We start from the raw sequence: 27,988 nt of genomic DNA, 5'->3' as shown, positions 1-27,988 counted from the left end.
TCAAACATCAAAGTCACATAGTTGGTCTAACTATAATAAACAAAATAAGATTATCCAACAATCTTTTCCATTTTGATATTTGACAAAGTGAGATCAACTCTTTCGATTTTCAATCAATAAGATAAAGCCCCCTCAATTAGATGGAACTCCCTCTTGATTTGAGCATCCTGCAAAAACACCACACCCTCAAGTGAGTTATCTACAAGATGTAGCTTCTACCTTTTTACATAACACTCCAATAACTCAATATGAGTATGATATAATCAACATATCAAACATGTAACATGATACAAGCAAAATATCATAAAATTTAGAACCTTCACAACCTCCCTTTTGCAGAATTAATCTCTAGTTACTCTAAGAAGTCAGTTAAATATTTTCATAAGTAGATGATTTTACTCAACAAACTCTCTAACTCATACAAGCAAACGGGTGTAAAGAAATTCTACTAAAAGACTAGAAGTAACTGAATGACGAGAAACAACAACTCATCTCTTGCAACATTTAACTGACCTTGACCAATCGAGCATTCCAAATTACACTTAATACCTAGAAGAAGGTTGTCTTTAACTTTAAAGAGAATTGACAAACTAATGTGCCCAAGTACAACAAAGTCGTGTAGGACTTACAGAATGGCCATCAACATGAGTCAAATTGCCTCAATATTCAACACACTAAGGACATGAAAGAGTTCGTCGATACTTTACTTCATGGTTGGCTTACTTGGTTGTGCTGCATCATATTTCAACTCACCCTACCCCTTTGTCAGGCCCAAGCAACTTGGTAAAACTCTATCATCGAGCACATTTTACCTCAAAGATTCAATAAGGATCATAGCAATGATGCTACAAGGTAGAATTTATTAGAAAATTAGTTCCTCCCTTGTGATTAAGCTTAATAATGATATTTGACATTTCAAAAATGCTTTAAGTTGGTGGTTTGGATTTGATAATTTACTCGTGAATTTATAGGATTATCCATACTAATTATGGATATCCTTAGAGAGGTGATCAAACTTGTTGAGTGATCAAGGGAGAAAATGAAGCTGTGTAATGTCTACCTTGATAATAGATCAAGCTTAAGAAGCTCCTTATTGACCCAAAGATCATTTGTTATAATGTATCTTTGTTTTTTTTAATCTTTTTTTTTGGATAAGTAAATTATATTTAGAACCAAATAAGAATGTACAATCTAAGAGTTCAAAGATCTAAACACGTGTTTGGATCTTTATGAACATCCTGTCAAGATTCGACACCCCTCCATCAAAATTACAATGGTTCCTAAATTGCTAAATGAGATACACCATACATGACATAGCCAATATCCTCATCTTTGTGACACAACCCGAGCCTCTAATCTCCCTTTTGAAGACTCGCAACAACCGTCTTGTCGTGCTCATCTCCTACGAATGCCCATCTCCTGTCATATGTTATAATGTATCTTTTGCATTTAATAGTCTATTGTAAAGATAAGGTTTGACTCTAGGTAGAAGTTTTTATTAGTTCCTCCTTTATGATGAAGGCTAATCATGAGTTTGTATTTGATTGACGAATTAAGTGTGCAAATATAGTCCTGTCGATTGGATTTGGTGATCAACATTGAGGATATATTGCTAAGCTCCAAGAGGATAAAGTTTTTCATGCGAATATTATATAAATGGAAAATCATGCAAATACTAGTATGGAATTAGTTCGCATGAACTTATGATTGTTTAAGTATTTCATGCTTGTTTGATCACTATGATTGATTGATATCTATATGATCATACATATTTTTCATGTATCCCGTTAGTATTATTTTGATAGTTGGCAATGTAGGAAAGATATTGAGGCTTAAGTTAGTAAACCTCCTTCAATAGGAAAAAAGAGGATCACCTCAATGATAGCTTGACTAAAGAGTGTGAGAGTTCCACATGATGCCCGAATTGAAGGGGAGATTTGAGTTTCTAATTGTTTTGATGCATTTTTATGCTTATTATTGTTACTCACTTAGGAAGATTGTTAAACAAACAAACAAAAAAACAGAGATAGTTGGGGAAATGGCTTATCGCTTATGGTTAGCTTAGATCATGATATTTTTATGGTTTCACAATACAACTTAAGTCAGTTAGGTGTGTATTTGATAGTGGTACATCAAGTGTGTTAGTCATGTTAAGCAAACTTGAAGCTCAATGGCAATAACTAGGATCAAGTGTTTTGGATAGCTCAGATTGAAGAGATACTCAGTACTTAAAGAGTAAGTGACCTAGAGCGAAAAAGAGCTTGGTGGTGTAGCCTTGATCAAGTGGATGAGGAACTCAAATAACTGGAGCACAAGTGGACAAAACTGAGGAGCTTGAAGGCCTCAAGGGTGTGGAACCCCACTAGAAAAAGTGGTTAGATGACTCCGGGACATGTAACCCAAATTGAGGCATTGATAACTCAGAAATTATGAACTTTGTTTTGTGATTATGGTGGTGTGATCTTGGCTTAATTTTAGACATAAATTGTATAGATCTATTATTGCCTAATTAGTAGGTGAACTACTTAGGCCTTGCTTGTTTAAGCTTTATAATTCTAAGAGGTATCCAAGTTGTGTGTATGTCGACCAATTTAAGCCTCAGCCTTACAATGAGCTTATAGTGAGTTGTAAGTCAACTATTGCAATACATGAAGCTCCCTAGTTAGTTACAGAACTAGCAATTCAATTCTATTTTAGAATTCAAATTCATAATCTTCAAATGAAAAATTGATATTGTTTTTAAGTAAAAAATGCTGCAACAAAATCAATAACACTATGAACTATGGCAAACAGAAAGCCACAAACTAAGGTAGAGTTCTGAGACATTGCATGAGCAGATGACAACAAATGGACGACCTTTGGGTTTTTAGAGGCACAATGGTGACAGGAACCCAACTTTTTGTGAATAAAAAATAAGAGTCTTCAAGGAACTAAAATAATTATCTCATGGTGCAACAACAATTATGTTAAGAAAGTAGGCATTGACGGACACACCTACAATGGGTAGATACAATTGATCAAGCACCAGATGCAGCAACAGACTCAGTCATTTCCTCCAACAGTTCCTTTTGCTCCATGGCTGCACAAGCCTGCAAAGAAAAGTGTTATTGTGGTTCAAAATGCGATGAATAATATTGAATTCAGCCGCGTCAAGACAGTTAAGAATTAGAAGTGTAAGGAGAAATATCTGGGAATGAACATTAGCGTAATTAAAAGTGATTTAAGATTTTCTTTTGCTTTGTTGGGTTCAGAAGCTGACACAATGTGTTGTGGTTATTCATTATGATTCAAGAGATTTTTACTAGTAAGATGGCCATGAATAAAGTTGATAGATCAACAAATTCCAATCTCAAATAGTAAGGATGTGGAAAGGGGAAAGGAAGCCAAAGATAGCTTTAATTATCTTATTAAAAAGGCATTTAAATGATTTTCTGAAGCAACAAGAAGCATATTCTGAAGATTTTCTATGCAAGAATGGAGATGTGCATCTTGCTAAAAGATCATTGATGATTATCTGTCCTTGTCAGATTTTTAACTCCTACCCATACAATCAGATAGAGTTGATCTCATATCAAAGCAGTGAGGTAAGGGTGAATAAGTGTGCTAATTGGATGGCTAGACAAGGGAACAGGGATCCCAATTTTGGAGTGCTTAGCTTCTTTTAAAACCAGCACACACTACCATTGCAAGTGAATACACCCATGTGTGTGTGTGTGCGCGCGCGCACCTAGAATTCAGATACAACCCTTTTAAGATTTGAAAAATACCATAAAAGGCAATCGGAAATTAATGGAACATCAAAATACTACCATCAATCAACACCTGAATATGCACGTAGGTGGTGTAGATAGATAAATAGATAGATAGACAGTTTAACTGAGATTCACATCAAACCTTTTTAAGATTTAAAAAATACCAAAAAAAGAAATTGAAAAATAATGGAACATCAAAATACTACCATCATCAGCACCTCAATATGCAGGTATGTGGTGTAGATAGATAAATAGATAGACAGTTTAACTGAAATTCACATCAAACCTTTTTAAAATAAAAATATATTAAAAATAATAATTGAAAAATAATGGAATATCAAAATACTAGCATCAGTCAACACCTGAATAGCAGCCTCAATATCACCAGCGAGGAAGGAAGTGAGCTCAAAGTTCAACTTCAATCGGTGGTCAGTAACTCGATTATCCTATAAGTAATGTAGTCATAAGATTAGAATAGCTTTAGCTGGACCAGTCTTTCCAATGGTTGTCTTAAGACAGTAAAGACAATATCCATGACATTTTACCTTGTAATTGTATGTCCTTATTTTCTCTGAACGGGCACCAGTCCCCACCTGTAAGAAAGACAAACTTTCAAGCATGCATCTCATATATGGAATATTTATACTATCACCTTAAAAGTGGTCCCTTACAAGTAGACAAATATCACCTTAAAAAAGACAAACACAAAAAAAAATAATTAATATATATCATTCCTGAATTCTGGAAACAGGCTCGAATGACATATATACCACCAACCGATGTATAAATGGCCAACCAAAGGGGACAACTACCCTTTGAAAGAAACTCCCTAAGTTGTTCCATAAGATAGATAAGTCAAGGCATACAACTCAATTAGAATTGTGTAGAAGCAATTTAATAAATCGTCAAGCAATTTCTAATCCCAACTTTCCATATGTTCGGGGACTGCAGGAAAAAAAATCTCAAATTGCAAACTTATGTGCTGAAGTAATCTAGCCATTAAATAATGTATCCTTGCAAACGGCTGTTTGCACCATACAGTACTCATCCATGACAATTAAAGGCACTCAGCTTCATACCATTGTGTTACTGTATGTTCTGCCTCAATAATCATCTCACGCTTAGTTTCACCAAGTTAAATTAGATATGATAGGAGAATTAGTTTGCACTTGAAACTTTCAATTTATTTGATTCATCAAAATATAGAAAATATTCTGATAATCCAAGATTGTCAATAAATTCTGGATTAAGACAACCAAAAAAGTAAGTAATTGCCACAAAATGAAGATACAATAAAGAGAAATTTTTACTAAGAAAATATGTATTTGAGTACTTGATCACTGGGGATACAAATGCTTAGAGTCCATCCCCTTATATACAACTCAAACAAACAATCTAAACTCCCCATTTAATTACATTGGAAAATGAAGTACTCAACCATTAAAACTATCAAACTATGAAAAATACTAAAAACTATTTAATTCTAATATAGTTCCAAGTAATCAACTTGGATTTCCAGCAAGTTGTAATTCCAAAGGATGTAGTTCTAAAAAGATAATTTGAGTTTCCAATATGTTGTAATTCCCAAAGATGTAGTTCCAAGAAGCTAAAGTTGTAATTTCCAAAAAATCAAGTCTAATTTCCAACATGGCCTACCATGAATTGCTTAAAAAACAAGCAAGCAAACAGGCTAGTTTTTCTTCTAACACATAACATATGAACAAATAGTTGAATTGTGTTCCAAAAGGGCCATCAATGTAAAACTACAACAAACCTAATGGGCATGGATATTAACTCTAATTTTGTTAGACTAGATCATGTGTAATTGGTGCACAAGATGTTAGACATTGGGTTAGGTGATCATCCATAAGTTGACCATCATATTAGCACCTAGATGTGGTGCACAAAACTATTTAAAGTGTTCAATATTTGATATTATTAGTGATATAATTTTACATAAAACTCAAAGGCGAGATATGACAATTTTGACCAATAGCCAACCCCAAATAGTTTGGGGAACACCATAGTGCACATAATGAATTCTTGATTGACCATAATTAACCAAAGTCTGTCCCTCAACAAGGACCAAAAGCTCATACCCTACCTCTTTCATATGCAAGATTAGTACTTAAACATCCACTGTCACTTTGAAACCTTAATAACAAACATATATGAATCACCAAATACTTTCATCCAACAAAGAACCTATTCTGAGCTTTTGCATTTCAGTCACTCTAGTACGTCTGCTGATCTGTTATTCATTTCTTCCCATCATAGACCAAAGTTACATTCAAGAATATTTTAACTTGCTCCTAATGTGTGTCTAGGTTGTGGCATCGTGTTTGACAAAAAGAATGAAGAACACCACACATATATTAGTTTTAGTTTTGTTAGATGTGTGTAGATAAAACTTTGAAATTTTACATACATATAAATCATCTTAGAGTGTTTTGCCACCAACCTGTGACTTCCTCTGGTTCCTTAGTGACTCTTGTTGCTCCCTTACTTTCATTTCATAACTACAAATAAGTAAAAGGTGATCAGAAATTGAATGGATATATTCAATAAGCAGATGGTACAATAACAATAGCAAAAGGCCTGAAATTCCAACTATTTGGGACCAACTACATGGACTACTACTTAGAAAACTGTGTATTAAGATTATAAAATTCATCTAACAAACATCATTTTTTTCTGTTTTAATCCATTTATTCCTTAAGAATTAACTCTTTTCATATCACTTTATGGTAATAGATCAATTTTCCTAACTGATTAGACTCTGTTATGCACTAATCGTTACATGTTACATGGTGAAAATAGGAAATAAGATATACGCTGGAGAATCATTTAATTATAATAATAAAAAAAGGTTCAGTGCATGCCAAAATTGCAAAGGAACACCAACTATTCTAAATCATATATTTTCTAAATAACTCACAGCTTTGCTCTCAGTAATTGAAATGCACGGTCTTTGTTGCGAAGCTGTGTTCTTTCCTCAGTACAGAAGATCCGTATTCCTGTAGGCTTATGGAAAAGATCAACAGCTGTTTCCACTTTGTTTACATTCTGCCCTGCATCCATTAAAAGGATAAAGCATCAGAATACCAAGTAGGTATAACTTGTAGCAGTTAAATCATACTTAAATAATGAGAATCAAATTACAGAGACAAGTTCGACTCTTACCTCCCGCTCCTCCAGATCTTGCTGTTGTTAGTTCAATGTCTTTTGGATCAATTACTACTTCAACTTCATCGGCCTGAGTAGTGCCATAGGTTCATTGATTGAGCCACACTATGTATAAATCATGAAAGAAAAGGATTGCAATTGTGTAACAACAGTTAACACCTTTACTAAGTTCAATAACCACATAACCAAGAGCAAATTAACATATTTTCAGAATTCAATACCAGATATCTACACATTCTGAAGCTTGTAAGTATTGAAATTCATTACCGGTCTTACATAAGAAAAATTGGCATAGCCCCAAATTATAACTTAGTCAAGCTTTTGCTGTAAAAGGAAATCACAATTCAATTACTACATCGACTATACTTGATGAATCAACTTCTTTTACATGATAACCTGATTACATTCACTTATAGCCCCCCATGCTTAGATATACCCAGAGATATTTGCCAAAACTTAGGAGAACATTCAATAGTAGAAGAAAATTATCATCCAAGGAAGTTGAACATTTGTAATAACGTTTTGACTTTGATAGATACTGCCACCGGAGTAAATTAAAAAAATTCAAAGTGCTTTAGACTATCATCCATGTTGGTATATAGCATGAAGTGGGTATGTGCATAACTAGCAACATGTGAATGAAAATATTTTCATAATAACATGACAATTTGGTCAGGCATAACAAACATTACTTTGTCTAATTGATGTTCATAAGTAATAGTATGCATCAATTAAGCTTCACTGTTTATATGTCAATGGTATGAATTAACAAAAACTCCAATATCTCTTTGAAAATTACGATGTAAGCCATACTAGTTGCAACAATTTTTATGTAGAGTACCTCCGGCATTATTGCAACAGTTGCAGTTGATGTATGGACACGGCCTTGAGCTTCGGTTTGAGGCACACGTTGAACACGGTGAACGCCTGATTCATACTTCAATTTGCTATATACACGATTTCCCTTAACTTCCATCACATAAGTCTTGTATCCACCCTTTTCAGCCTGAAAATAGCTATCTGTAGTTTTGATGTGACTCAGCATCAAGAGGTATGGAAGGTGAAAAGCATACCTCAGAACTAGAAATTGATGAATATTTTAGAGAACTTCGCTCACAATATTTTTGGTACATGCGTACCTAAAGGATGACAAGCAAGAAGGTTCACTGAAACACTAGATAATTATGTTAAACCACAGTATCAATTTCAAATAATATATACATTGGTGATAGTTAGCAGTCTAGTACAACTTCATTTTACTAACAAAGATTTTTGTAGAAGCATCTTCCAGAAAACATATTTAAAGATCATGAAGGTATCATCTACCTACAAGATCACCTGCCCATATTCCCGCCTCGTCACCGCCAGTACCTGCCCTTACTGCAAAAAATGGATAAATATTGGTACAGCAGGAAGAATTGGATTTTGCACAAACTAGAGAAACAATGGTTATATGAGCAAAATGCACTTCAAAGTTCAAACAAACATGTTAAATGAGAAAATTTATCAATGAAATAGAAAAATGGTATTCAGGACTATTAGGAAAGACTCCCAACATAAAGGCAATATAATCACATCTGACAGTTATAACCTATTTAGGAAGCCTGTTTATCTAGATAAAACCTAAACATATGATCTCCTCCCTACAAGTAATCACAGATTAGTTCCTAGCTAATTTACTTCTCCAAGTCATTTAAGACTACTCTGGAATAACTCAGTGTTGTGAAGTTGAAATTAGAAGGGAAAACATTGGTTGGATATAGCCAGGCCTAGCCATGGATATGCTGACGGCTTGAAATAAACAGTTCCTGACTCAAATAAACAAATAATAAATGGAAAGATCTTCTGTTATGACAACAGTGTGGGAGGTATAAATACAAATGATATAAACATCTTGCAATGAACATCACATAGCCTGATGCAAAATTAAGAAAAAGATACAGAATTGCGTTGTGATAGGCCAAAACAAGCAAGAAATTATTGAATTATAAACATTAATATTCTAGGATATTATGGAATATCACATTTTCAATATATGAAGCAATGTTTAAGAAATATAGCATACTATATGTACTGGCATGTTGCAGATATAGGAAACCAGTGCACCACTACCATGATGGAACTGGTAAATGAGTATTTGTTTACAGGCATTCCAAGTTTTCTTAAGAACTAATACGTTATGCTATTTGATTTGTTACTAAAACCACTCATTTAGAAGGATAAGTTCCATGTAGCAATTCCAAATACTTCAAATTCATGTCTTGCATTCGTTATTATCATATATAGGTCATAACTAAATGAATGGATTAACTAGCTAGGTGAACAATAGAAATTGGATGAAAGATCTTATCAAAACTTGTGCTAATAAGCTCTACATTTGCTTACAAGTAACAGAGTCTTATAGCCCAAAGAAAATAGTCATATGGCCCTAATAGAAAATAGAGTAATTACAACTATATAAGACCGAAACATAATATCTAATGGCTAAACTATCAGTGCAAAATAAACTTTACTCCTAATACGCAACTGGAACATAATTATAGAATGATTTCTAAAATGTCACACACAAAATAGAATACAAGCATTACAAATAGAGAAACAGGCATAGCACTGATGCAATGATTGAGAACTGTGGTGCGATCTTGTAGTCAATGAATTTACATATGCTTTGAGAGAATATCAATCACTTTCTCAATTCCCTTTAAATTGAATAATATCAGAGGGATATAAAAATTGTGAAGATGGAGGGCAAATTTCAAGATTGAAGAAGAGAGATGGATTGGGATTTCAATACTTTTTCTTATATGAGACAAAATGGGAGAAAACGTCCCAAGAGAAAATGAATAAAGAGAATTTATACAAGGAAAAGTATCACATTGACTCTGAAAAAAAAAGAATGCAGAAAGAATCAATAATCTTGTTGAAGCCTTAGCAATCAACAGATAAAAGAGGAATATGAAAAAAAAATGATCATCAAATTAAAAACCTAATGATACTCCGACTTTGAGGAAAAAGACTAGATCGTTTGCTATCCCACTAGGCAATATCGATGGAGGATATATTAGCAACATGGTTTATTTTTCAGTAGAATCCATGTGAAGAAAACCTTCATGATTTCAAAGCATGTTTCTTGTGCTAATGCAGGCCTAGAAAAACCATGGTAGTTGACAAAGTGAAATTCATGTAGAGATGATGGAGACTACTGCCAATAAAGCAGAAAAGAAAAGAAAATTTAAAGAGATAAATTAGATAATAATTCGAGAATGACACATTTTCAATTAAAGGAAACAATCAAAAAAATATTTTGATATTGATGCATCTTCAATTTAATATTAAATAAACATTTTTATCATTTGACAACTCTGTTAATTTAGGGTTGACATATTTTCCTCTTTTGGTACATGTTTTTCTCTATGTGAGGTTTGTTCGCTTATTCATTCATTCATTGTACTATATCAGGTGCATACAACCTTCCTAATTGCATAAAAATAGAATAAGCAAATATTGATTACACATGTGATCAGAGATCAATGATCACCTTCAAGTAAGATGTTGCGAGCATCCATTGGATCACTAGGAAGTAATAACACCTACAAAAGAATTTTCAAAGATGAATTAACAGATGATTTAATTCAGAAAAATGGGTTCCAGTTAAATTTCTGTGGTAGAACCAAATATCAACATTTTACATATTGCATATTACAACCATAACTCCGATGTACCAATCTATTGTACAAAATGTGTTGATAAATAAAAGCTCCAAAATTACAAGCATGGTCTATTAGCAATCTTTCTTATATATACAAACACAATGTAACCTGTGAAAAATAAAACAAAGATCGCCATGAGAGCTACCGGAAGTGAAATAAATAATTTACTACAATTGTAGGTTTACATTAAGGGTCCCTATATTTTCACATGTACTGGATTAACAAATCAATTATAAGATACAACAGCTTGGTGTATATCATTCGTTGATTATACAAAAGACTAATGGGACAAAAATAAAGGGGATAAGATTTCATATGGTCGACTATAAATATTGGGCTCAACATGGGATGATGATATCATTATGAGGTAGGATTGTGGAAATATTGCCAAAGAAAGAACATGATAAGTAAAAAAAAGTGCTAGTTTATAGCAAAAAAATGGAAGAATATCCAACACTTAAACAAACATATAGGAAATACATTGAAGAGGTTATCTCTCTATAGCAAACTTTTGATCAAACAAGGTCAAGGGCAATATATAGCAAACTTTCTGGTTGTGGAAACTAAATTACAGTGTCAGAATAAATAGATATTAAAAAACTTGGATCACTTTTGAGAAATTTGCTGCAGTGTTGTCTAAGAAAGTTCATGAATGAAAGCCACTTAATTTAGGATCTACACAGTGCGCAAAAGAAAATGAAGAAACACAAACCAAACTTCATCAAATCTATTATAAAACTTTTCCTCATTTAGGAATAGTGCCTGAGATAAGTATATCAGGTGGGAAGAATACTTTAGCACCTGGCAAACTATAAGTTGCAAACTATTGCTTGCCATGGTAGAAGAAAGTATGTCTCAAAGTCAGAAATCAAAATCTAAGCAAGTGGAATGTTGAATCAGATAGTCCATTTGAACACATTAAACATGAAAAATAATAAGATGAATTCTAAATCAACAATAACTACTAAGTTGCTACCTTCAACTTATCCTCAAGATCTTTAAGCTGGTTAGATAACATTTCCATCTCATGAGCAACCAATTCAGCCATATCTGGATCACTCTCATCATCTTTTGTTAGAGCTATTGTTAGACAAATACGATGTTAATTATATGATCTTATTAATTGCAAGGCAACTAGAAATATGGTCTAGAAGTGTAAACCTTTTGTTTCTTCTAGTAGTCTCCTGCATTCTTTGAACTTCCTATAGTTTACCACCACCTGTTTATTCTCAGATTAAGAAGAAATATTTTATTCAATAATAACACATGAAGGATCAACAACTCAACATCTTGTGTTGTCAGTGTGCTTCAATCTATAAACTAAGAAGGCCACCAAGTGGAATCTCCAATACCTCATCAAGTTCTGCAACAGATTGTGCAAGCTTCTGATACTCTGTATGATTTGAAACAACATCAGGATCTGCAAGTTTGGCCTGCAGTGGAAATTATGTGTCACATCATTATCGGAAGGAATATATTGTTAATCAATAACTCAATCTAATTCTTGAGTAAGTAGAATTCAGATATCGAAAGCCAGTTCTAATGCTGACTCCAACTACTTTAGTAGTAAGAGGCTGGACAAGGTGACTTGCCTGTTAACACTAAAGGGACCATTATGAAAGCAATGAAAGCAATAGAAAGAAAGTGGACAGCTAAGTCCATACATCCTGAAAGGTAAATCGAGAAGCTAACCACGAAAGTGGACAACTCTCACATTCTCAAGACAGGTTGATTTGTAAGCTACAGCCCTTTTAGTACCTCACAATGATTGTGAAGGTATTCTATAAATTAAAACTTTATAGCTATTTTCAGTCTTCAAAGTGGGAAAGGACTGGAACGAAAACTGAAAAGGAACTTTTCTACGAGGCTTTTCTCCATTTACTGTGAATAGAATGGAGCAACAAAAAATTAACAATGAATCATTTTGGCATTTCAATATCATGTTAATCTCCAAAGTTATGAGTTTGATAAAACATAGGCCACATATGGGCAATATGTTTGAGAATCCAAGTAATTAACTTATTATTGAGGATACATATGACCATGTTGGCTGAAAAGGAACAAAACCAACATCAACCTAAAACTAAATGTCATATAAGATAAAGAAACTTTGTAGAAAATTATTCCTCATAACATCTGGGTAGTGATTAATGATATTAAAGTTGAAAAGGAAAATTAATGGAATAGAAAATTTTCCATAGGTGTTATGAAGAGAACAAATAAATTATATTCATATCATTCTTGCAAGATAAATGCTAATAAGGAACTAAGAATTCTGCTCATGCTGCCACAAACTAGTTTTGAAGATTTAGCTGATTATTGTTCCTACTAAACATCTGTAGGCCATAATAAAATGATGAATATATGCAAAATCCATCAACACTAACTAACCCCAATAATGAATTTAAGTCATTTTCATAAATATTTAATAATCGTACATTATTTAAATACGATGAACATATTCATACCGACAACTCTTTCCAAGTTTTCTCAGCAGAATCCAACTTTGCTATCAGATACGGTTCCTGCATTGGAATATTTTATGTAATTGTGGGAGATAAAAGGGGGGCAAAAACATGGCAACAAAGTTATATACATAAGAATCCATGGCAACAAAGTGGGATGCCCAACACTTGAAATTTTCTTTGAACAAATAAAATCCAAATCATAAAAAAGTGATGATGAAAAAGTCAGAAGCTAGCATTCTGAATATGCCAGTTCAACGACCCTGTTCGCCAGAGAGTCATTACAGGGACGATGACATTATCAGATAATCAATGAAAAAAATCATGCCAAATCAAATATGCTCGCGGTGCCTATAGGTAATCGATAGACCATTAGTAAATCTTTATCCTCCATTCTCCTCTCTGGCCCAGAACAAAGGGAAGAATCATAATTCAACAGGCCAACAACAATGTGGATTTTGCCATGCTACTGTTACCTCACCCCACTTGTAAATCAGACAAAAATTCACCTTTGACTGAATTCAGAATAGAGTCAGCGAAACGAAATCGATGAGCCCCAAAAGACCCAACATTGCAGGTTCAAAACCAAGAAAAGAAGAAGAAAGATGAAATCTCTCAGTCACTCCTCAATAGAAAATCGAAGACGTGATAGGCAAGTTCATATTAACAGAAATTACGGCCGTGCAAAAGATTCCAGGCAGTGTGGCTCTCCTCCGAGGCGCGCGGATAATCGCTTCATTGTTCCTCGTCCTGCCGAAGTAATTCGAAGGCAGAACTCCACGGTTGGCGAAGATGGTCCAAGCTCGAGGGAGGAAGCCGGTGAAGAGGCTCTCCATCGCTCGCGGTATCGGAGAGAACTCGATTGAGTATACTTTGGGTGGCAAGGCATCGAAATCTTGGTCACGACCAACGCGAGAAGATAAAGCAACGAAGGCCCACGCCAGGCCCGTTACCAACCCTATCCTTTAGCTTAATCTCAAAACGATCTTCGATTATTCAAATCTGAAATATTAATTCATATGAAATTAGGTGAAAATAAAAAATAAAAAATAACAAAAACAAAAGAGTGGGTTGTTTAAAAAATTCCTTAAAAGACATCTTTTAGGCCATTTACAATGCTCCCTTAATCCCTGGCTGCTGGTCCACCCCACGTACATTTTTTTTATTTTTTTAGTTTTTTATTTTTTAATAGGGTATTTTAATGAATGAGCATGGATGTTCTAACATTGATAATATTTTATTAGTATTAAATACAATTATGGAACACCATTGTAGAGGGGTGTTATAACACTCCATTGGTGTTGTGGAAGGGTGTTATAATACTCTTCCAGTTGAACACGTACGTTCAAACAATTGAACGCGTTCAATTAAAAATGGGATGGGCCAGCTAGAAGACTGGCCCACTCCATGTGTATATTTTTTTATTTTTTAATTATATTTTATTAAAACATCTATTTTATTTAATAAATATATTTTAAAAATTTTAATAATATTTTTTAAAAATAGTAAAATTATTATTTTAAAAGTAAGATTATTATTAAAAAATAATAATATTTTTAATATTTTTAAAATGTATTTATTTAATATGATATAATTTTAAGATGATTGAGTGGATGGTGTGATCCATAAATAATGAATAAAAATAATTAAAAATATATTATTATAAAAAAATGATAAATCAATATGGATGAAAGAGACCATGTTGTTATAATGAATATGATGCCCACATCCTTTGTGTGTTCTCCATTTTTAATAAGGTGGAGGGTGGATCTATCCTTTTTTAATGAAGTGGAGAGTGTTAAGGACTTTGTTTAAATCATGAAAAACAAAACGAACACTAGGAAATCAACCATCGATCTCCAAGACAAAATTCTGACGGCATAAAATGAAATATTGTGTCAAATCTGATGCTCAAAGGAGCATCCACTTCCACGTCAAAATATTCTTCATCTGTTTAATTTGTTCCATACAATTGTAATCCTAACGGAATCAGTCATCTCTTATTTGAGAGATAAGGATGCAAGCCACCAGATTATGAATCCATCCTTCTCAAGCTGACTCATGGAATAGAATTCATGCCTGTGGATTGAAGGAGATCTTTGGGTGAATATTTTTAACGATAACTACGAATAAAATAAATGGACACGGAGTAATATATAGTTGTTTTCTCTTCTTCTTCTTCTTCTGGTTGTGTCATGCAAGATTGTGAGAGGGGGTTGACCTCTTCACAAAGGCACATACTAAGCAATTGTGATGGTGTTCAGAGAGGGAACAGAAATTTGATTTCTGCTCTGACTTCTGACTATTTTGTTTTATTCTGCAAGTTCCAATTTTAAGATTGTGATTGAGCTTATCCATCTCATCTTCTCATTTGGATTCCTGCTTCGTCAAAAGGGTCCATGGATTGGATTATTCCCACCTTTCTTCTCGCGTATTTTAAACGGGCTCCTCCTCTTCGGCTTAGTTCCTTGGCTGGCTGATCGCTATATATATATATAATAAGGTGGAATGGTGGCGTTCGTCGGGCATTGCATATCGATGGATCGGGTGGCGAAGTTGGCGGCGCAGAAGGCTGTGGTGGTCTTCAGCGTCAGCTCCTGCTGCATGTGCCACGCCGTCCAGAGGCTCTTCTGCGAGCTGGGCGTCAGCCCGGCGGTGCACCAGCTGGACGAGGACCCGAGGGGGAGGGAGATGGAGAGGGCGCTGGAGAAGCTCGTCGGGCGGAGAGCGCCGGCGCCGGTGGTCTTCGTCGGAGGGGAGCTGGTGGGGTCCACGGACAGGATCATGGCGCTGCACCTGGGAGGGAAGCTGAAGCCGTTGCTGCGACAGGCCGGTGCTCTGTGGCTGTGACTGCCATCTCTCTCTCTGTTGACTGCTGAAGTATGATGAGCTACGTTAAATGAACAATAAGCTAATCTGAAGGATGATTTTGACCAAATGAGAAATATATGCTCTTTTTACATTGCTTTTTTAGTCATTTTAATTTTTTATGATATATATATATATAATAATACTAATAATAAATAACAACAAAAATTAAAATAAAGTTTACTTTAATGTTTAAATTGTTCACTCTAATGCTATGATTCTTAGAATTCTAAAAAAAAAGTCCACAGTGCAATGGTGCAACAGTAGGACATTCGGATTGTAACTCAGGAACTCGCGGTTCGATCCCCAACTACGGTGTATTTGCAAGAATTTTCCTCCAAATGGGAAACACAATCAAAGGATGCTGGGCATCTGGATTGGCCGCCGTATGCGCTTCCCGATTTACCCTGGTGGTCGGTGGGAAACTTCCGTGGGACCGGGTGTCGCGGAAATACCCCCAGAGATGTGGCTACTGGGATTATCATTTTTTTAGAATTAACAAAAAAAAATGATAAATCTCAATTAGTCCCATTGACTATCTCTGGGAGTGACCGGTCTGGTTCCACAGAAGTTTTCCATCAACCATCAGGGTAAATCGGATTCTTAGAATTCTAAGATTATACTTGATGAGGAGCTATTGAATGAGAAAGTTTGATGTGGGATTGAAGTCTTTGATGCACAAGAATCTGTTGGAGATGTGTTTTTTTGGAGAGGGTTGCTTTGTCAATGGAATGAGAGCAAATAACATTATAAGCAAACCTTCCAAAAAACCTTCTAAATAAGGATTTCAATGCTTAATCTTGGTTATCACACTTTTGTGTAAAAGTAGTCATTATGTAAAAGTAGTCAACCAACTTTAAACTTGCTCAACACACCCTTAAACAAACTCAAAAGTGTGTTGTGTTAGAGAAGCCATGTCTTAAATAGTCGTGTTCAATCAAGATATTTTGATATGTTTCAAAAAGAATTTAAGTCAAATTTACATATGTGCATGAAGTTTGCAAAGGACTTGATAGGGTGCACACAAAGCTCCCAAAGCATGTGTCTCAACAAAGTTGAATCGTATTTGTTAACTTGATATGTCTCAACGAAGCATGATTTTGTACAAATAAGTCAAGGATGTAGCTCAACAATATGCAACCTCGAATGGGTACAACATCAAATGTATGAAAAATCAAATGGAAGTAAATGTGTGATAAATTACCCATGAAAAATAATTTATGCTAGTTAGATGCAAACTGAGAAGACATTCATGATAAGACTTTCCAAAATGCACATAAATGTTCTAGAAGTTTAAGGATCCAACAAGTATCAAGGGAATTAGGAGATTATACTTGTTCCGGTTGAGAACTGCTCCTGGACACGTCACCGAACCTTGCTCACCGTGGATTGGAACAGAAGGAGGGGAGGAGAGCGGTGTGAGCTTCAAGGGCTTCAGGACCGGACCCGTCAACATGCCGGGGAAGAGAGGAGGGTGCAACCGCCGGAGAGGGCCTCCACACCGAGGAAAGAGAGAAGATCAGCCACCGGAAGGCCCTGCAACACCACCAGAGAACGAAGGTCATCCTGGCGCCGGGGAGTCCCCGGACGGCCACTCCGACGCTCAAGTCAGCCCAGTCAGGAGGAAGAAGAAGTACAATAATGAAAAATACTGTAATGAAATGCTCAGCCCAAAAAAGATAATAAGAGTGAGAGAGAGAGAAGAGAGAGAGAGCCCGGAACCTCCCGTGGCCTCTTTTATAACCTTGAGAAGATCTTGATGAGATCTATGTTGACAAGACATGGTCTTTGGTGTAAAATACCGAAAACTTTAAGGATTAAAAAGCTAAATGGCTATTGGTTATTGGGTTTGGATATTGGATCCGATTAGAACCCGACCCGTTAAGAAACCGATAAAAGCCGAAACCTCCTCCTCCTTCGCGATCTGGTCACTCTGCTTCGCCTCTGTTCGCTCGCCTCCGACGCACGCGCAGCCGCGATCTCACCATCGCCGGTGCCGATCGAAGCTGGAGGAAGCCGGCGATTGGAGCTAGGGTTAGTGAGGGCTGGATCTCGCCGGAAGTAGCTCGGATCGAGCGTGGTGGTAGCGCTGGGCGGCGATTTCAGTGGCGAATCGAGGAGGAAGAGAACCGGTAAGTGTTTAATCGAAGATTGATTTCCGGTTTGTGTTTGGATTGAGTGTAGATCTAGGGTTCATGAGCTTGGATTTCTTCGATCTTGACTTGGATTCGTTTCCACAGTTCTTGAGGTTGGCTGGTCGATCGGAGTTGTGGCATCGGTCGGCGGTGAGCAGAAGAAGAAGGTGAGCTGAGATCTTGAATTCTAGGGTTTGTTGCTTGCTTGATTTCGAGCCGGATTGTGGATCTGGAATCGGCCTTGTTGGTTCGGCTACAAGCAAGAGGAAGAAGAAAAGGGTTGATCTAGGGCTTAATGGGGATTAGTTGGATCATAGCTATAGATTTAATTACTGTAAATTTTATACAGTATCGTTGTAGTCACTGTTGTGTTATCGTTATTGCAGGACCTTGATCTTTATTGGTCCTATTATTTCGGAGTTATATTTTCTGGGGGTTCTAGTTGTTGACGAGACGTCTGATCAGGTGGGTACCCTGTACTTGGTCAATACAGGTTTTCTATAGTGCATGATCTATTGCTGTTGTTCTTTACCACGTTGATACTGTTGATCCTTATGATATTTATTCTGTTGATATCGTTGATACTCGTTGCTTGATACCATGCTGTTGACCTTTATGATGATCGGATATTGTTCTATCCTATTCACATGTTGGATACCTAGTTGTTATCTTATACCCTTGTTGGTTTACACATGCTGGTTGACCTTAGGATTTCCTATCTATTGTTGGAACAAATCCTAACTGTTGTGACTTTGACCTGTCTCCTTTAGGGATTCCTGTTGTACATGCTGATTTACAGTAGTTATTACATGTTGGGATGATTATCATTACATCCATGATAGTTGTAGTTGTTGTTGTTGTTGGATCTTACCTGCATCGCGTTGTGGTGCCATATAGGTAAGATGTTGCACTACAGTTGGGTGCACCAGGACTGGTTACATGCCCTCCTGCCACACTGCCCCTCCCCACTTATCTATAGTGGTCAGTTGTTGGAGCTGGCAGTATGTCCTGTCTTGCCCCCATTTCACTGAGCTCTGGGAGAGTGACTGGGACGACGAGTGCGGACAGTGACGGATATTTTGATTGTGTTGGTTGATGCATATTACATGCATTTGTTGGTAGGATTATTACATAGCTTACTTTATCCATGTGTTTGTGGATTGTTGCACTTGTTTGCTATGACTGTTGCACTTGTATGACATTACATACATGATACATGTAGATTTCTTTATCTGTTGCACAGTATGACTTAGTCTTGATCACCCTGTTGATATACCATGATATACCTCTGATTCATGATACCTGTTGATTATTCTATACCTGTTGTATAGTAGGATTTATTCCTATTCTGTTCTGTTGATATACCTGGATCCATGCTGATACCTGTTAGTTGTAGTTATTTCTTACTCAGTTTATTCCTGCTCCTTTCAGTTTGATTCTTATATTATTCCTGCTGTTGTACCTTACATGCACTTCTTCCTGTACCCACTGAGCATCTAATGCTCACTACCCAGACCCTGGGGTTGTTATGTTTTCTCCCCAGGTAGCAGATAGGTACTTGGAGCTTGGAGATTCTGTCGGCTGGCTCTATCTCACTTCAGGGAGTTTTGTTGAGTTGTATGGTTTATAGTTGTATGTGAGTATGAGTATGGATGTTATATTTGGTGGACACGGACTGTTGCTATTTGGGTTGCATTCGTAGTTAGTTGTTTTGTCGAGTATTGATTCGGATTTTCGATGTTTTCATTCCATACGTGTTTTCTATTGTTGCATAACTACTATGTCATGCATTTGATAGTTGTATGTGGCCGTGTAGGCCTTATGCTGCATTTATGATATGTGTCGTGATATACATGGACGTGTAGTCCTTATTCCAGCCGCCTGTGGCTGTGTATTCATGTTTGTACTAGGGAATTGTCATAGTTACTGGGGAGATGCTGTCGAAATTTTTCGGACGGCCTTCCCGGGGCGTGACAGATCTTGATATGACAAGATATGATCTTGAGAAGATCTTGATATGACAAGATATGGTCTTGAGAAGATCTTGATAAGACCTTTTCTGACAAGACACAGTCCTCAAAAAGATCATGATATTGACAAATCATGTCCTCATTTAATGTCTGACAAAGTTGTTTAATAGAGAGAGAGAAGCACTTCTAACAAGTCACATCCAAGCTAAGACTTGTCAAATCTGATTATTCTCCTTTGACAGTCGGAGGTATGAGTGCAGACGGATGTAGCGAGACTGACTTGTGACTGAGGAGCAGAGCTGAGCTGCCGAGTGGGCTGTGGCAGAGCTGAGCTGCCGAGTGGGCTGTGGCAGGGCTGAGCTGCTGAGTGGGCTGAGTAGGGCTGTGGCAGAGCTGAGCTGCCGAGTGGGCTGTGGCAGGGCTGAGCTGCTGAGTGGGCTGAGTAGGGCTGTGGCAGAGCTGAGCTGCCGAGTGGGCTGTGGCAGGGCTGAGCTGCTGAGTGGGCTGTGGCAGGGCTGAGCTGCTGAGCCGAATGGGCAGGCTGTGCTACCGAGCCGAATGGACAGGCTGTGCTGCCGAGTCGAATGGACAGGCTGTGCTGCCGAGCTGAATGGGCACATGGCCGAATGACCGAATGGCCGAGTGGCCGAATGGGGACATGGCCGAATGGCCGAGTGGCCGAATGGCCGAATGGCCGAATGGCCGAATGGGCTATTCGGCCATGAAGGAGACGGAGGGGTGATTCGGCTCTTTTGAAGTAGGGGGAGAGAACCGGGTCAATCGAGACTGTGGTTGTGACTGATCGGACTTGCGGGAGGGACCATGATCGGACTCGAGTCAAACCAGGGGCCCCCATGGGTTATTCCCGGAACAATACTTAAGAGAGGCTTAGAACGAACCTAAATCAGGTAGTCTCCAAAATGGAACATGATCCACAAGAAAGAATCAATCTTACAGTTCGTAAGATGAGGTATTATAGAGCCAAGTGGAAAGCTTTGCACATATTGAATGGGGCACTATAGTCTTTTGGGGTCATATATAATAGAATTGAGAAGACTCGACAACAATAAGTTTTTCACATCATAACAAAAAAGACTGATCCTAACTAGCTTACATCTTAGATTCAAAAGGTTTATGTTAGATTTAGTTGTTTGATTAAAAGCTTTTTGCAAGGAAGTCAACCCATTATAGGATTGAATGGTTGCTTTCTCAAGACCTTTGTTGGAGGACAGAGCTGCTATCTGCTATTGATCAGGTGGAAACAATCAAATGTTTCTCATTGCTTTGTGTAGTAGTTGAAAGAGAGAATTATGACTCCTAGACTTGGTTTCTTCAAATATTATGGAATCAATTAGGTAACAGAGAAGGTTTTGGATGACCTTTTTCAGTGGCCAATAAAAGGTACAATTTTGAACCTATTTGATACTCAAGTTGATACTTATTTGGTCCTTTTTTTATTTTAAGGTAGCGATAGACAATATAAACACAGTTTGTTTTTACATGGCTCAAAAACTTTGCTCATATTACACGGCCTATAATGTGTCCAATGCATCATCCCCGTAAATCCATTAAACTAATTCCTTTGCAAGAGAAAATGGAGCAAACCTCTTACAATCACAACCTTTGGATGATTATAATAAAATACACTCCTTAGAATAATAAAATGCATGACTTAAGGAGAGGAGATTACTAATATGTTGAATCCTTCAACTTTGATTGCAAGTTTAAGCACTTTAGCCCACTTTCATAGAAGATTTAGAAATGTTTTTGTGCAACCTCTTCAGCTGAAAACTCTACAAGTCTATTTATAAGAGTAGCTCTAATAGATACATTTTGTCAACCTCCAAGCCTCCCGTTGATTGCTTAGGCATGACTATATCGATAGTCAACTAGAAATCCGATTCAGTTGATTGCTCAAGCCTCCAATTGACTAGACTGAACCTTCAGCCAACTATTGCTCAAACATATCCTTTTTGTTTATTGAACTCTTGCGTTCAATCAACTCCCAATTGACTAATTGACTAATGTACATTCTAAATCAATTGAATTTTGTTGACCTCGGGTCCTTCTTATGTTAATTTTCATGCATCCAGATCTTTTACATAAAGGTGGAATTCGCCACCTTAGCGACCCCACACGATCGGTCCCACGCGATTTGATCTAGTTCTCTTCAGTAAAAATGTAGAATCCGCCACCTTAGCAGCCCCACGACCATTTGTAAGGAGATAAATCGAGAAACTGCAGTCGGTCACGACACAGGAGGGTATTGCCTGACTTCGGCAAGATTCGAACCCTTGCCCTCTTCTACAAGTATGCTGCATCGTAACCAACTCAGCTATGCCTCAGGGGCAATTTGATCTAGTTGAAATGATACCACAGTAGTGTTAATTTTGAAAATGAACATCATAATTTTGCTAATTCAATTTTCGATTGAATAATACCGATTAAGTTTGTTCAATTTTTATTAAAAAAAAATTGATTAATTCAAAAAAAAATTAGTTTATTTGGCATCACAGTTTTAAATTAATATTTTATTTATTCGATTTATTTAATTTTTATTAGAAAGATCAATCTGTTGGATTAGTTTGATTTTTGATGCGTTTACAGCCACACTATACTTCGCACAACATTAATATCGGAATAATATTTCACACAAAAAAATTACCCTAAATTTTATATACATAATTAACGATGCTTTTCTTCTCCGTTTACAATATCCATCCATGGCGACCCCTGCCGCCGGCGACACGCAAGTTTTGGACTCCGATTCTCCTCTCGGCGGTACTCTTTCGCTATCAATCCCTTTCCCCCTCGTTTAGTCCTCTTCGTTTGATTTCTTTCTCTGCTCTTTAATTTCGCAGAGAGCGAGGCTGGCGATGTCGCCGCCGACGAGACTCAGATCTTACTCGCCGAGACCCAGACGCTCCAGGACGATGCCGCCTGGAGTCTCGATTTATACGGCAAGACCCAGTTGGTGGATGCTTGGGGTGAGAAGGCCTCAGTGGATGATGCTGGTGGGCAGACGCAAGCGTTGAGCCAAGACGAGCAGGGAGCATCTTGCGATGGGGCCAACTCCAGTGATCAAGGGAAGGGAGTGAGCGGGGAGCGGACGAACGGCGGCTGGGCCGACCCTGATGCTTCCACAGATGATGAGCCTGACGGGATCAATGGGGAGGGGAAGGAGGGCACTTGGGTCGATCCTGATGCATCCACTGATGATGAGGCTGGTCAGGTTTTCGATCTGCGGCCTGTACAATTTTATGCTTACGCTGCCAAAATTTCTTCCCCTCTTGGACTTGTAGACTCGTCGGATAGGTTATATTTTTCTGTGTTTTCTACTTCTTTAAGCTAATTTTCGCAATAATGCCAGCATAAGAACTACTGTGGCGGGGAAGAACAGATGATCCTTTGAAGTGATTAGATTTATGGACTCGTGTGCCTTAATGTAACTCCATTTGTATCTGGCGCAGGCAATGGTAAGCTGGAACTGATGAGTGAGGTTAAACCTTGTGAGAATAATGGTTGCACACGTAAGATCGACAACAAAGTTCAGAAAGAAGAATCACCACATTTGCTCACATCAAATTATGGTGTTGAAGCATTAAGCTATGTTGGTTTTCATGTGCCAGGGAATCCCACCCAAGCAAATGCAATGGAAGTTGTAGATAATTTTCTTTCAACTGATTGCGTGGAATCATCTCAAGAAGGTACAAATGGTCAAACTGATACCTTGAATCCCGTTCTGGTTTCTGGTACAACAAGAGCTAAAAATTTTGATGAAAAGACCTGCAGTAGACTCCCGAATGGAAAGGCAAATATCTTTCATTGGAGTGACAATCTTGAGGTCGAGGGAGGGTGCCAATTTGTTTGTGAAAGAAGAGATTCCTCCTCATCTATAGGTAGGGAGAAACAAGGCCATCCCCATAAGTCAAGGTGTACAGGAGAATGTGTTAAGAGCAGAGAGATGGAAGGAGCAGCATCTGAAGCTTGTAAGAAAGTTGGTATGTTAGTTCAGTCTGATTCAATGATGATAACAATGAAAAATATCATCAAGGGTATGGATGTAAAATCAATAACTATAGAGACTCATTTAGAAACACCTAATGCAGATGAGGGTTTGCAGAATCAGCATGCTGTCGGTGTTGATACTCAAATTGCAGCTGAGGCTATGGAAGCTTTATGTCATATGGAACCATTTAACATGGAAAGCAAGGATGGTATTAATCCAGCAGAAGAAATCTTGATGGAGAATTCTAGAAAGAATCCAAACTTGAAAAGTGCCTCGATTAATATTTTTCTTGAAAAGAGTGTTTCTACTGCTAATTTAAAAAGCATCAAAAGGATATCTAAGACTAGAAAAATGCTTTTTGTTGAAACAAGGAATGGGGACCTTGATTCACCAACAAACCTCTCCAATGAATCAGGAAGAAGTTCAAGGAGCAGGACAATAGACAACCAATTGGAAGAAGATGCTGCCTTTGTCCACCCTAAACGAAGGAGAACCAACAAAGTTGCCTCGACCAAAAGAAACTTTAAATCCAACCATAGGGCTAAAAAAATTCAGTCAGAAGAAATTTCAGATGCTGAGTTAGGAGCAGAAGAAAGTTTTCAAAATCCTCTGACATTATGTGACAAGGGTATGCCAATGTCCTTGGATTCTAAAGAACTCAAATCGGTAGTCATTGTAGCACCACCAACTCCAGTGCCCAAAGATTTTCGCAGAAGAAAAGACATGTCTAGTACCTGTGTCTTACTGAGTCGTCATTTGGATAAGGGTACAATCAAGCAACAAAAAAAGGTAAATTCCATTTAATTTGACACAGGATGTTGCCCTATCTCAAGATAGCTTGTATATGATGCCTCTTCTGATTTTTTAAATGGAAGATCTTGGCACGCTTTGGACTTCCATTGGCATCTTCAATTTCTGATGCTACACACTTTGTTACGGACAAGTTCGTTCGTACACAGAACATGCTGGAAGCATTAGCAATGGGAAAGGCGATTGTTACTCCTTTGTGGCTTGAGAGTTGTGGACAAGCAAGTTGTTTTATGGATGAAAGAAATTACATATTGAGGGACTATAAGAAGGAAAAGGAGATAGGATTCAACATGTCTATTTCATTGTCTCGTGCACGCCAATGCCCACTCTTGCAGGTGAGTGTTAGTGCACTAAGAGTTTGTTGTCTTGTTTTCTTGTCATGATGATTTTTTGGACTATTTAGTGATACTAATGCAACTTGGAAACAGATAAAACTTACATAGAGTTCTAATGCACTTGATGCAACATCAAAATTGAACAATCTCACAGAGAAATTTAAACTCACAAAGGGAGCTCAAATCTTACTAATTGGGAGAATGAAGATATCCAAACAAAGGAATTAGGATCTCTTTGTAAAGGCCTTATCATTGACTGATTCTTCTAAAGATTTGACAAGAAATAATCTATCCCTAGTTACTTGGTAAATAAAAAAATTGTAAAGTAATTTATCCAACTAATATAAAATTTTATTACTTGGTAAATAAATAACTAAAGGATAAAGTAATTTATCCTAGCTAATATAAATTTTCCTAATCTATCTTGGCTTTCACAAAATAAAAGCTAACTTTCATAAAATCAAAAAAAATCTATTTTTAGAAAATTCCAAATTGATATTTTTTAATTTAAAATTGCATCAGACACACTTGATCAAAGTATAAACTGATGGTTTCTTTTCAATTGGATAAACTTATTGCAGGGCAAAATGGTGTTTGTAACACCTAATGTTGAACCAAGTCGAGAACTTGTAACAAGCTTGGCTCGGGCATCTTGTGGTCAGGTTATTCATCTTGTTTCTCATTATCTCTGGAAAACGTGACCAGTTTCTTGTGCGTGGATAGATGCTGTTTGTTGTATGACAATTAGAAGTAGATTGTGTTGCACTTTGTTACATTACATTTGTTGCTGTTGGATAAAAGATCTTGATCTTTGAGATAATTTAATTTGGGTTGAATGCACTTGGTTCACAATATTTTCTTAGATATTTTGAAAGATCCCTGGATATTTAATCAAGTTGCACGTTATTTATTATGCAATGTTTTTGGTAACTGAACTGGCTTCTTAAATTTTCTCTTCTGATGACTATTATCCCAAGTTATTATTGATCTTCTTCTATGTAGATTTTTGCCTTCTCTTGTCTATGGAATTTGGAGGCTTGATCAATGGCTATGTGAATTTAAACTGCAACAGCCCATGAAATGTTGAATCTTTAGTGGTATTTCTTTTTGGTTTCATGAATCCCTCTCATATTATATCCATATGCTCTTGGTAAAAAACTCTGCAGCAACTTGAGTAATTATTCATACAGTTGGTGCCTTCAGTAAAGGAATGAGGGCATGGGTGGTGAGGTTTTGTTTTTGGGTGTAACTATCTGCAAGTTGAATGAGTATTTATTTTTTGACTCGTAAATCATTCATGTACTGCCTTTCTTGCAATTGCCTCTAATATTGCGTGACACTCCCTTTCTTGCGTGAAGATTCTGACTTTTGGTGTTAAAGTAAGATATTGGGTTATTTCTGATATCTATAATTGATGCTTATTCATGACAAAATAACCATTCAGTAAGTCTGGCCATAGAGTGATTTGCTTTTATTCTAGTTAGATAAGACAAGACATTTACTGTATTCCTCAGACCTTTCAGTGGACTCATTAACAATCTACTAACACATGGGGAAAAGACACAATTAGGACTTCTGAGATGGTTCAAGAGTCACTTAACAAATTTGGCTATAGGAAATAATACATTAGTCTCTGATTAGTTTAGTTAATATCGGCTCATGGTGAAATAACCATTCCTTAGTTCTGCAGCACAAAGTGATTCTCTATTTTTTTTCTTATGTATTCTGTTCATACTCATCTTTCTACTCTTGTGCAGATGGACTAAACTAATCTGATATTACTCAGGTAGTAGAGACTATTGGGACGCTTGCAATGGTCCGAAGTGGTGTTTTGGATAGCCTACTTGTTATTTCATGCGAGAAAGATTACTCTATCTGCTTCCCTCTGCTCCAAAAAGGTGCTGTCTCCCTTGATTCAAATATCGATTGATCTAGGCTATAGATTCATTCTGAAGTTCAATGTTGAAAAATTAAAACACCACAGGATTTGATGTCTACTGCTCAGAGCTTTTACTGAATGGCCTAGTCCTTCAGAAGCTGGAATATGAGAGGTACCACAACTTTTCTAAGAACCGACTCTAGCTGACTGCATTTCTGACTAATGACACTTTCTCATTGTATTCTCTCCAGACACCAGCTTTTCAAAGACAATTGTTAAGATGGATAAGAGAAAGCTGGTGGTCAGTTCAAGTAACTGGGTATGCTAATCAATTTGCCAACCACTCTTGACTTCGGTTAGTGTTGTGAGGCACATGCATTGTCTTCATCTGTGCAATTTTCTTGTGGGCTTTTCCGCTTTCGTACTTTCGATAATACATTTTCAAGTGCTGTGTTCATAGGAGCGCAAGGATCTCCATGCCCTTTTCTCCAGATCGGATTGTTGAGATGGTGACTTGGGAAGTATGTTCCATTCTTCCTGATTCTTAATAGGATTTTGGAGAACTTAGTAGCTATCAGCTTTCTACCAACTTGTATTCGTTCAAAGTGCAAACAATAAAAATGCAGATTTTAGAGGGGAGAAAAAAAAAAGAAACGTACATAAAATACACGAAGTGTGTACATAGTATTTGTCCTGAATGATTTAGTCCACCTTTGTAATAATTTTTTATTAGGTTTATTAAAATTTCTTTGATCTCCACTTTTAACTTCAACTTTAGCTGATTCAGCTTGATACACTAATCACAGGGTATTCCATGTTAGCTCCATTATCAATTTCATCAAAGGCATGTCATTGACATCCCAACTTAA

The 27,988-nt window shown here is 36.9% G+C and overlaps 3 protein-coding genes across 3 annotated transcripts; 2 read left to right on the top strand and 1 right to left on the bottom strand.

Moving 5' to 3' along the window:
* Nucleotides 1-21: 21 nt before the first annotated feature.
* LOC141827814 (peptide chain release factor APG3, chloroplastic) lies at nt 22-13,975 on the bottom strand. The gene is made up of 16 exons (XM_074715142.1): nt 13,791-13,975; nt 13,117-13,173; nt 12,001-12,081; nt 11,810-11,867; nt 11,625-11,728; nt 10,477-10,528; nt 8,269-8,318; nt 8,012-8,077; nt 7,780-7,944; nt 6,936-7,008; nt 6,691-6,823; nt 6,214-6,271; nt 4,298-4,345; nt 4,115-4,198; nt 2,995-3,089; nt 22-167 (listed from the first exon to the last, which is right to left on the bottom strand). The coding sequence occupies exons 1-15, from the start codon at nt 13,947-13,949 to the stop codon at nt 3,018-3,020; spliced, it is 1,260 nt and encodes a 419-aa protein (XP_074571243.1). The 5' UTR covers nt 13,950-13,975; the 3' UTR covers nt 22-167; nt 2,995-3,017.
* A 1,467-nt stretch (nt 13,976-15,442) lies between these two features.
* On the top strand, nt 15,443-16,075 carry LOC141827717 (glutaredoxin-C1-like). The gene has a single exon (XM_074715034.1). It carries the CDS (start codon nt 15,622-15,624, stop codon nt 15,961-15,963), a length of 342 nt encoding a protein of 113 aa, XP_074571135.1. The 5' UTR covers nt 15,443-15,621; the 3' UTR covers nt 15,964-16,075.
* A 6,734-nt stretch (nt 16,076-22,809) lies between these two features.
* Nucleotides 22,810-27,825, top strand: LOC141827812 (uncharacterized). Its single transcript, XM_074715141.1, has 9 exons — nt 22,810-22,867; nt 22,948-23,313; nt 23,557-24,884; nt 24,971-25,240; nt 25,822-25,902; nt 27,027-27,138; nt 27,225-27,291; nt 27,371-27,474; nt 27,580-27,825. The coding sequence occupies exons 1-8, from the start codon at nt 22,810-22,812 to the stop codon at nt 27,396-27,398; spliced, it is 2,310 nt and encodes a 769-aa protein (XP_074571242.1). The 3' UTR covers nt 27,399-27,474; nt 27,580-27,825.
* The last annotated feature ends 163 nt before the right edge of the window (nt 27,826-27,988 follow it).

Source organism: Curcuma longa, chromosome 4 (genome assembly GCF_044706935.1).
Source record: "Curcuma longa cultivar G26 ecotype Majalengka, Jawa Barat chromosome 4, ITB_CL_G26_1.1, whole genome shotgun sequence".
Classification (NCBI taxonomy): domain Eukaryota; kingdom Viridiplantae; phylum Streptophyta; class Magnoliopsida; order Zingiberales; family Zingiberaceae; genus Curcuma; species Curcuma longa.
Note: the sequence above shows the minus strand (reverse complement) of the source record. Positions and strands in the feature narration are given on the sequence as shown.